The sequence below is a fragment of the Crassostrea angulata genome, chromosome 7 (assembly GCF_025612915.1).
Source record: "Crassostrea angulata isolate pt1a10 chromosome 7, ASM2561291v2, whole genome shotgun sequence".
Taxonomy (NCBI): Eukaryota; Metazoa; Mollusca; class Bivalvia; order Ostreida; family Ostreidae; genus Magallana; species Magallana angulata.
Genome location: NC_069117.1, coordinates 56,854,708 through 56,866,769, shown reverse-complemented (window position 1 = coordinate 56,866,769; position 12,062 = coordinate 56,854,708). Strand labels below are relative to the sequence as shown.

General features: G+C 38.5%; 1 protein-coding gene across 3 annotated transcripts in view; it reads right to left on the bottom strand.

Moving 5' to 3' along the window:
• The window catches only part of LOC128191813 (ATP-binding cassette sub-family C member 4-like), a 31,685-nt gene that overhangs the window by 2,302 nt on the left and 17,321 nt on the right, over nt 1–12,062 (bottom strand). For 2 of the 3 annotated variants that reach the window (XM_052864119.1, XM_052864121.1), the window contains 13 exons: nt 11,791–11,832; nt 11,474–11,665; nt 10,627–10,721; nt 9,880–9,966; nt 9,576–9,672; nt 9,256–9,396; nt 8,995–9,129; nt 8,506–8,543; nt 7,972–8,321; nt 7,452–7,531; nt 6,521–6,671; nt 5,945–6,175; nt 105–211 (listed from right to left, as the gene is read on the bottom strand). In XM_052864119.1, coding sequence (XP_052720079.1) covers nt 105–211; nt 5,945–6,175; nt 6,521–6,671; nt 7,452–7,531; nt 7,972–8,321; nt 8,506–8,543; nt 8,995–9,129; nt 9,256–9,396; nt 9,576–9,672; nt 9,880–9,966; nt 10,627–10,721; nt 11,474–11,665; nt 11,791–11,832 — 1,746 coding nt within the window. The remainder of the gene's footprint in view (nt 1–104; nt 212–5,944; nt 6,176–6,520; nt 6,672–7,451; nt 7,532–7,971; nt 8,322–8,505; nt 8,544–8,994; nt 9,130–9,255; nt 9,397–9,575; nt 9,673–9,879; nt 9,967–10,626; nt 10,722–11,473; nt 11,666–11,790; nt 11,833–12,062) is intronic. The other variant, XM_052864120.1, reaches the window with a different exon arrangement.

The window sequence follows — 12,062 nt, the reverse complement described above, 5'->3', positions numbered from 1 at the left end:
CTTACAAGTAGAAATAACGTAGGGCAAATTTCTTCTCTGAACACCCAAGAATATCTAGAATACATGTACAGAAAGATGTAAATGGATGTAAAATGGACTCTTACCAGTGTGTTTAAGTCGGCAGTTTTCCTCATCATATACGCAAAAGGGGTGGCCATTGTCAGCAAATAATTCAGAGCCATTCCAAACAGTCCCCCAGATAATCCAATCACTGAAACAGAAAACCAGTACTTACTATCCTACTGAGATCACTACTTTCTATCTTACTGAGACTTCTACTTAAAATCTTACTAGGACCACTACTCACTATCTTAATGAGACCATTACTTTCTATCTAACTGGGACCACAACTTACTATCTTACCGTGACCACTACTTACTATCTTACTGGGACCACTACCTACTATCTGAGACCACTAATTACTATCTGAGACCATTACTTACTATCTTACTGGGACCACTACTTACTATTTTACTGGGACAACTACCTACTATCTGAGACTACTACTTACTATCTTAGACCACTACTTACTATCTTACTGGGACCATTACTTACCATCTTCCTGGGACCACTACTTACTGAGACCACTACTTACTATCTTACTGGGACCACCACTTACTATCTGAGACCACTACTTACTATCTTACTGGGACCATTACTTACTATCTGAGACCATTACTTACTATCTTACAGGGACCATTACTTACTATCTTACTGAGACCATTACTTACTATCTTACTGGGACCATTACTTACTATCTTACTGAGACCACTACCCACTATCTTACTGGGACCACCTCTTACTATCTTACAGGGACCATTACTTACTATCTTACTGAGACCATTACTTACTATCTTACTGGGACCACTACTTACTATCTTACTGGGACCACTACCTACTATCTTACTGGGACCACTACTTACTATCTTACTGGGACCACTACTTACTATCTTACTGAGACCACTACTTACTATCTTACTGGGACCACTACTTACTATCTTACAGGGACCATTACTTACTATCTTACTGAGACCATTACTTACTATCTTACTGGGGCCACTACTAACTATCTTACAGGGACCATTACTTACTATCTTACTGGGACCACTACTTACTATCTTACAGGGACCATTACTTTCTATCTTACTGGGGCCACTACTAACTACCTTACTGGGACCATTACTTACTATCTTACAGGGACCATTACTTTCTATCTAACTGGGACCACTACTAACTACCTTACTGGGACCATTACTTACTATCTTACTGGGACCACTACTTACTATCTTACTGGGACCACTACCTACTATCTTACTGGGACCACTACTTACTATCTTACAGGGACCATTACTTTCTATCTTACAGGGACCATTACTTTCTATCTTACTGAGACCACTACTTACTATCTTACTGGGACCACTACTTACTATCTTACTGGGACCACTACTTACTATCTTACTGGGACCACTACTTATTATTTTGCTGAGACCATTACTTTCTATCTAACTGGGACCACTACTAACTACCTTACTGGGACCATTACTTACTATCTTACTGGGACCACTACCTACTATCTTACTGGGACCACTACTTACTATCTTACTGGGACCACTACTTACTCTCTTACTGGGACCATTACTTACTATCCCAGACCATTACTTACTCTCTTATTGTGACGATTACTTACTATGTTACTGGGACCACTACTTACATTTAACATCTAACTGGGACCACTTCTTATTATCTTACTGGGACCACTACTTACTATCTGAGACCACTACTTACTGTCTTACTGGGACCACTACATTCCATCTGACTGGAACAACTGCTTACTATCTTACTGGGATCACTACTTTCTTTTTAATTAGGACCACTTCTTACTATCTTTCTTAAGCCACTACTTATCATCTAACTGGGACCACTACTTACTATGTTATTGATACCACTACTTACTATGTTATTGATACCACTACTTACTATCCCTGAGAACCAATGACAACAAGATGACAAGGACTAAGTAGACATCCAGGATGAAAAGAGAACGCAGACTGAACCAGCGGATGGTGGACAGGTAAAGGAAGAAGGCGCTGGTGTGTCGGTCCTGGAATCTGTCAAAATCCTGCAGGAACTTCCGACTCATCCCCAGGGCACGGGTTGACTGGAGTCCCTCCAGAGTGTCAGAGATGTGGGAGAAGATAGGACCTGAGACCCTTACTAACTATCTTACTGGGATTACTACTTACCATCTTACTAAGATCAATACTTTCTATCTAACTGAAACCACTACTTACTATCTTACTGGGACCACTACTTACTATCTTACAGGGACCATTACTTACTATCTTACTGGGACCACTACTTACTATCTTACTGGGACCACTACTTACTATCTTACTGAGACCATTACTTACTATCTTACTGGGACCACTACTTACTATTTTACTGGGACAACTACCTACTATCTTACTGGGACCACTACTTACTATCTTACTGGGACCACTACTTACTATCTTACTGGGACCACTACTTACTATCTTACTGAGACCATTACTTACTATCTAACTGGGACCACTACTTACTATCTTACTGGGACCACCTCTTACTATCTTACTGAGACCACTACCTACTATCTTACTGAGACCATTACTTACTATCTTACTGGGACCACTACTTACTATCTTACTGGGACCACTACTTGCTATCTTACAGGGACCATTACTTACTATCTTACTGAGACCATTACTTACTCTCTTACTGGGACCACTACTTACTATCTTACTGGGACCACTACTTACTATCTTACTGGGACAACTACTTACTATCTTACTGGGACCATTACTTACTATCTTACAGGGACCATTACTTACTATCTTACTGGGACCACTACTTACTATCTTACAGGGACCATTACTTACTATCTTACAGGGACCATTACTTACTATCTTACTGGGACCACTACTTACTATCTGACTGAGACCACTACTTACTATCTTACTGGGACCACTACTTACTATCTTACTGGGACCACTACTTACTACTGTACTGGGACCACAATTTACTACTGTACTGGGACCACAACTTACTATCCTACTGCGACCACTACCAACCATCTAACTGGGACCACTACTTACTATGTTATTGATACCACTACTTACTATGTTATTGATACCACTACTTACTATCCCTGAGAACCAATGACAACAAGATGACAAGGACTAAGTAGACATCCAGGATGAAAAGAGAGCGCACACTGAACCAGCGGATGGTGGACAGGTAAAGGAAGAAGGCACTGGTGTGTCGGTCCTGGAATCTGTCAAAATCCTGCAGGAACTTCCGACTCATCCCCAGGGCACGGGTTGACTGGAGTCCCTCCAGAGTGTCAGAGATGTGGGAGAAGATAGGACCTGAGACCCTTACTTACTATCTTACTGGGATTACTACTTACCATCTTACTAAGATCAATACTTTCTATCTAACTGAAACCACTACTTACTATCTTACTGAGACCATTACTTACTATCTTACTGGGACCACTACTTACTATCTTACTGAGACCATTACTTACTATCTTACTGGGACCACTACTTACTATCTTACTGGGACCACTTCTTACTATCTTACTGAGACCACTACTTACAATCTTACTGAGACCATTACTTACTATCTTACTGGGACCACTACTTACTATCTTACTGAGACCATTACCTACTATCTTACTGGGACCACTACTTACTATCTGACTGAGACCATTACTTACTATCTTACTGGGACCACTACTTACTATCTTACTGAGACCATTACTTACTATCTTACTGGGACCACTACTTACTATCTTACTGAGACCATTACTTACTATCTTACTGGGACCACTACTTACTATCTTACTGGGACCAGTACTTACTATCTTACTGAGACCATTACCTACTATCTTACTGGGACCACTACTTACTATCTTACTGGGACCACTACCTACTATCTGAGACCATTACTTACTATCTTACTGAGACCATTACTTACTATCTTACTGGGACCACTACTTACTATCTTACTGGGACCACTTCTTACTATCTTACTGAGACCACTACCTACTATCTTACTGGGACCATTACTTACTATCTTACTGGGACCACAACTTACTATCTTACTGGGACCACTACTTACTATCTTACTGGGACCATTACTTACTATCTTACTGGGACCACTACTTACTATCTTACTGAGACCACTACTTACTATCTTACTGAGACCATTACTTACTATCTTACTGGGACCACTACTTACTATCTTACTGGGACCACTACTTACTATCTTACTGAGACCATTACTTACTATCTTACTTGGACCACTACTTACTATCTTACTGGGACCACTTCTTACTATCTTACTGAGACCATTACTTACTATCTTACTGGGACCACTACTTACTATCTTACTGGGACCACTTCTTACTATTTTACTGAGACCACTACCTACTATCTTACTGGGACCATTACTTACTATCTTACTGGGACCACAACTTACTATCTTACTGGGACCACTACTTACTATCTTACTGAGACCAGTACTTACTATCTTACTGGGACCACTACTTACTATCTTACTGAGACCATTACTTACTATCTTACTGGGACCACTACTTATTATCTTACTGGGACCACTTCTTACTATCTTACTGAGACCACTACTTACTATCTTACTGAGACCATTACTTACTATCTTACTGGGACCACTACTTACTATCTTACTGAGACCATTACCTACTATCTTACTGGGACCACTACTTACTATCTTACTGAGACCACTACTTACTATCTTACTGAGACCATTACTTACTATCTTACTGAGACCATTACTTACTATCTTACTGAGACCATTACTTACTATCTTACTGAGACCATTACTTACTATCTTACTGGGACCACTACTTACTATCTTACTGGGACCACTACTTACTATCTTACTGGGACCACTACTTACTATCTTACTGGGACCACTACTTACTATCTTACTGGGACCACTACTTACTATCTTACTGGGACCACTACTTACTATCTTACTGGGACCACTACTTACTATCTTACAGGGACCATTACTTACTATCTTACTGGGACCATTACTTACTATCTTACTGGGACCACTACTTACTATCTTACTGGGACCACTACCTACTATCTGAGACCATTACTTACTATCTTACTGGGACCATTACTTACTATCTTACAGGGACCATTACTTACTATCTTACTGGGACCACTACTTACTATCTTACTGGGACCACTACTTACTATCTTACTGGGACCACTACTTACTATCTTACAGGGACCATTACTTACTATCTTACTGGGACCACTACTTACTATCTTACTGGGACCACTACTTACTATCTTACAGGGACCATTACTTACTATCTTACTGGGACCATTACTATCTTACAGGGACCATTACTTACTATCTTACAGGGACCATAACTTACTATCTTACTGGGACCATTACTTACTATCTTACAGGGACCACTACTTACTATCTTACTGGGACCACTACTTACTATCTTACAGGGACCACTACTTACTATCTTACTGGGACCATTACTTACTATCTTACAGGGACCATTACTTACTATCTTACTGAGACCACTACCTACTATCTTACTGGGACCACTACTTACTACTGTACTGGGACCACTACTTACTAATGTACTGGGACCACAACTTACTACTGTACTGGGACCACAACTTACTACTGTACTACCTACTATCTTACTGGGACCACTACTTACTACTGTACTGGGACCACAACTTACTACTGTACTGGGACCACAACTTACTACTGTACTGGGACCACAACTTACTATCCTACTGCGACCACTACCAATCATCTAACTGGGACCACTACTTACTATGTTATTGATACCACTACTTACTATGTTATTGATACCACTACTTACTATCCCTGAGAACCAATGACAACAAGATGACAAGGACAAAGTAGACATCCAGGATGAAAAGAGAACGCAGACTGAACCAGCGGATGGTGGACAGGTAAAGGAAGAAGGCACTGGTGTGTCGGTCCTGGAATCTGTCAAAATCCTGCAGGAACTTCCGACTCATCCCCAGGGCTCGGATTGACTGGAGACCCACCAGAGTGTCCGAGATGTGGGAGAAGATAGGACTCTGGGCTTAACAAAGAACAGGAGATTGAACAAAGGATGCATGCTAAGATTTAAATTGGACTCCTGGCTACCCTAATCAAAGAAACAAGGAGTTGAACAAACTGTACATGATAAAGGCTCAAATCATTGTTTTGTTACTTTAAGAAGATGATTTGACAAAGGTTGCATGCAAGATCGTAGTGGCTTTTGAAGCTTCTAAGTAGATACATGTATCCAAGTCCTACTGAATGCACTGTATGTGTTAAAGCTTCTTATGGATAAACTAAAATATTGTTTAAGATTATAATGGCCACATCAAACTAGTTAGCTGCTATAATCTTGAACACAGCCCTGAACTTGCATTTTACTTACTCATGGCTTCTAAACGTTTCATATTTCTTGTAGTCGGTAACGAGAACCATCTTATTAAGTAAAGCACTATAACCAAGGGAGCCAAAGGTAACAGCAAGAAAGGATTGATGATACAGGTTATACCAATTTTCATTGCCAATTGAACAGATATCTAAATTAAAATACAAAATGAAAGAGCTGATATTTAATATTTAGAACAATAAACATATGGGTCTTAAAGGTCAATTGAAAAAATATGACACATTTTTTAAAGGGGCATGGTCACGATTTTGTTCAAAAATTATTTTTCGGAATTTTATGTTTCAATGCTTCAGTAAGGCTTTTTTAATAGGCAACCAAATTAGTTATAAGCAAGTTATAGAGCTTACAATTCTTTGCTTTGTAAACAAAGCTTTTGTTTACATTTTGAATGTTCAAGTGAAAATTCTAGTTTTAGACCTAAACTGAATGTGTTTTGACGTTTGGAATTGTTTATTTATGCATAAAATGAATATAAGAAGATAGACAAACCAGCTTGATGAAGAAATTTTACAGGTATATTGAACCTATGTAAACAAAAACAGGACATGAGCCTTGTTTACATGACAAAGAATTGCGAGCTCTGTATCTTGCTTATATCTCTACAACTGACTTTCAAATTTCATTTGACATTTAGAAACGCATTTCTAAAGAATTGTAAATAATAGAAACAGCAAAATAAAATTTGACCAAAATTGTGACCATGCCCCTTTAACCATACTTTACTATATCTTCAAATAGTAAAATATAGACACTGATTTTAATATAATCAATACAAGAAGATTGGTATGCAATAGTTGTTTCCAAGATCCTGAGTTTTAAAAATAAAATTCAAGTTAAGGATTTCTTTTATTATATTGCAGATATTTAATGTGTGAAAAAAATATGTTCCTGGGAAAAGGATCGAACTTACTTCTATGACCATGCTTGTTAATGAAGGTATGAGTGAATCTATCAAACCCAAGTCTCGTGTAAATCTGTTCAGTATCTGACCTGAAAAGAGATCGACAGCATGATTAAAGTCAAGCTTAAGGGTGACCATAAGAATACCAGTAAGACAGAAAGACAAGATGGTGTCACATCTTCAGAAATAGTCTCTTGAATCCTCAGCAGACAAACTATAACATAAAGATACAAAGTTATTAGGTTATGAACATAGGGTTATTTTCACTTGTTATTTTTGTCCTTCTAGACGCAGTTTAGCCCCATCTTTAATTTGCCCAGACACAATTGCATGTGTTTAAGGAGAGATGTGAAACATTGGAATTCGCCCAGTCTTAATTTTGCCTCGACAACAAGGGCAAAAAGAGCAAAAATAAAAAAAAGGGGGAACATTTTTCCTGTATAAAGTACATGTACATGTATATCAAAACCATCCATTGGTCTTATCGAGAAACGACAGACAGGCATAGATTTTATGTATATTTCCCTACCCACAGGGTTTGAGTCAAAGAAATGAGTCTTGGCCCCCATCACCACTTGGAACATGTTGTTGTGAAGTCTCTTGCTGATGATGACTGACATTCTGAAGTACACCAGACTGAAGAGGCTGATTCCCACCACAAAGACAGACATGGCCACCAGGTACTGCTGCATCAACTCATCTCCCTGGACGGTGATCAGGGACCCCTCGGTGGTAAAGTTGCTGGTCTGTAGATGGGGTGTTATGTTGTACATGTATGTTGTGTAAAGTCCATGTGTTTGGTTCAATGTATCAATCACTGGATAAAGTGGATAAGATCCATTTTGTGTCCTTAAGTTTAGAGAATTTGAGAGTTCAGCCCTGGAACCAAGAGATTAAGAAATTACAAGTGTGAAGTAAAATATAACTACCGGTACTTGTGTTCATACATGTATATATTGACTGGCATGACTCACAACACCCACAGATATAGGAAAAGTCAAAGTTTATACATGAGCAATCAGTACAGATATACTTTGAAAAAGGTAGTTTACACATTACTAACCATTTAGCTAGATGCCAGTTTCCATATCCATTAGCAGCCTGGAATTTTATAAAAATTATTTTATATTTAAATCTAGGTTACTCTATAGGTAGTCACGTAGAGACTACCCTGACACCTTTAATAGATACTCAGAAATATGTTGTAGAAATTGTGTAATAAAAACCTTATAATCAAGCCATCCTCAAACATTCATTCTCCCACAATGTAAATGTTTATACATGTATCTACATGTATATCACTGTAAAATCCCTCCAAAAATTTTGCAAAGATTTCTTAGGTACTGATGTATATATTTCACATCTATGATTTATTTACATTGTGATGTGATCACATACATATTCACTAAAGGAAATTCAGTGTATTTTCTGGATAAGTTTCACTTTATTAGATGCTCAAATATTTTGCATATCATGGATTCAATCTGTCCCCCCTCCTTCACATCCACACCCACACTCAGACTTGCACTGCTAGTTAGCTACTCTCACTGACATAGGCAATCAGAAGAAGGAACATGGTGAGCGGTAGATACAGCCATGGCCGACCGGAGAGGTAGTAGTCCTTGTACACATTCCAACCAACGTCCCCAGTCTCCACAAATTCACCATCATCAAACGCCTCAGTACTCTACAGAAAAAGAAATTTATCCTCTGATCAATGGTCTTGGACTTCTTTCTATTTTTTTCTAGTTCCAGTTTGACATATTTTTAGTGTTATCTAAGGTCAGTTGACATTTCAAGATCAGGAACCTACCTTCTCTCCTTGTTCATTGATGGATTTTTCCTGACTCTCATCTTTTTCTTCCATGTCTTTGTCATGCTTGGTAAGGATGGAGGAGAATTCTGTCCCCTGTTTCACGAGTTCATCATAAGTTCCAACACTTACTACTCTACCCTACAGTAACATATCATAGTTATTGGTATCATCTTTAACAAATCAAAGTCAAAGAAACGTAAGAAAAAATCGGAAATATGTCATATTCGACATTAAGCAAAGAATATTTATAACTACAAAGATGACTGAGAATAAGCTTCATTGCTGCCTACAGTATTGGTAAAATGAGTGGAACATACCTCGTTCAGAACAACAATTCTGTCAGCTGACCTTAGATACTGCAGCTGATGAGTCACCAAAATCCTGGTCTTCCCTCTCAACATCTCACAAATACATCTAAAACAAAAGACATCAGCATTTTATTCTCTCTCTCTCTCTCAAGTAACACTCTTTCTCTCTTTTTCTTTCTCTCTCACCTCTGGAACGTACAGGTGACTTCCCACCTCTGTGTCCACTGCCCCCAGGGGATCATCCAGCAGGTACACATCTGCCTTGATCCCTGTACAAACCCTCTCTCTCTCTCTCTCTCTCTCTCTCTCTTACCTCTGGAACAGGTGACTCCCAACCTCAGTGTCCACTGCCCCCAGGGGATCATCCAGCAGGTACACATCTGCCTCCCTGTACACCGTCCTATCAATCAAAAAAGAATTAAGAGCATGGTCAGTCTTCATCTTTAATTTCAAAATGAATTCAAGTTGGGTTTTTCTTAAAGTCAGAAATTAATCCATGCTACATTTTCACCCTACATAGATTGGAAGAGAATCATTAGAAAACATTAAAACCATAAAGGAGCTGGATGGTCAACAAATTAACCATCATGCAGATCTTTAAAAATGTCAACACATGATTTGTTAAACTATAAATTATAATAATTTAAGTAAATATCCATAATAATTTATCTTTTTAATTGGATGTTTCTTTAATTATTTCTGGAACTCTTCCTGTAAAGGGGATCAATACAGTGTAAAAAAAAGCCACAGCCATCAAGCCCTCTTAATACCGAATAATTTTGAAACCTGTGGATTCATTTTTTGTAGGAGCTATTTTTTATGGACTTTCACATTTTCAAAGGTTTGTTGGGATGTATTTCATGGAATTGCTTGTACATGTATTTGGCTAAGAATGTGTTTCATAATTTGTTAGATATGTTAATTTCAAGGTGAGAAGTACCCATGAAATCCACCTTATTGAGCCCAAGAATGTGTTTCATAATTTGTTAGATATGTTAATTTCAAGGTGAGAAGTACCCATGAAATTCACCTTATTGAGCCCCCATAGAACTGTGAGTACCTTGCGAGTGTAAGTCTGGCCTTCTGACCACCACTCAGCAACAAGCCTCGCTCCCCGACCAAGGTCTGGTCCCCCAGTCTCATCAGCTCCAGGTCCTACAGAGAGTAAGCATCCCTCAATCAGAACTTGATATACAGCACATCCTATACAATTTTACAGGAAAATAGCCCCTGACTCTTTATATTTTTAGCAGCTAGTGTATTGAAACCTGACAAGCTAGAAAGGGCATTTCAAAGGAGAAATCTTGGAATTTTTTGATACATTTTTATATTATTAAATGAATTACATCACTTGAACCTAGAGAATGTGCTGCATTAATATCCTTGGACAGAGAATGTGCTGCATTAATATCCTTGGACAGAGAATGTGCTGCATTAATATCCTTGGAAGCTAGAGTGAAGAGGGTAAACCATGGACTACATTTATTACATTAACAGTTAATGATCATTAACTAATAATGGCTTGACTTATGATGAAAAGGATTTTGACTTAAAAGTCTACTGCTGATCATTTATATAGCAGCTAACTAAAGGATAAGTTAAAGTTAAATCCTTTCCCGTGCCATTAAGGCGCATAAGGCAGGTGTTTATCCCCGGTTTCCTTGGTACTAAGTGGACGAGAATTGTTGATTCCTCATGGATGGCTGGTTCATTCCAAGCACAAGCCGGTACCAATTCCAGCTAGGTGGACTGAAGCAATGTAGATTAAGTGCCTTGTCAAAGTGCACAAAACAAGAACATGTGACCAAAGCAGGGTTTGAACCAGTGACCTTTTGGTTACTGGTCTAACACCTATGACCACTGATCTATGTGCTCTACAACTAAACGATTACTAAGCCTATTTTTACCTTGTATAAAGCACAGGCATGCAACACCTGGCGATATCTTTCTTGCTCAACATTCTCTCCAAATGTGACGTTGGCCTGAAATGTTCCAGACATGACCCACGGCGTCTGAGCCATGTACCCCACCGTACCCTGTACACACACCTGTCCTGTCTCGGGTGGAAGCTCTTTAAGCAGGCTCAACAGGAGAGATGTCTGTTGGGGAAAATATATTTTGAAATTCTATTTTGAAACTCTTTTGCAGTCTATACATATAATGTAGGAACAACAATTGAGAAATGTATGTGTAAAAGAATACAGAATATTACTAAGATAAAAACCTTTCCAGAACCAACTGGTCCTACTACAGCCAGGAGTTCTCCCTTAAATAAAAAGTGAAATTCACATAAAACTAGAAAACTGACCAGTCAGGAAGGGCCCCGCTATGAAAATTAATATAGAGAAGTGAAAAAAACTTTGAATTCCATCCTCGTTATATTAACAATGATGAAAAATAAATACCCGGCAGAAGATGTAAAGAACTGGAATATATAGGATCTCGTGATTTGTAGTTGGATATGATTTTCATCCAACCATTAAAGTGTTTTTTTCT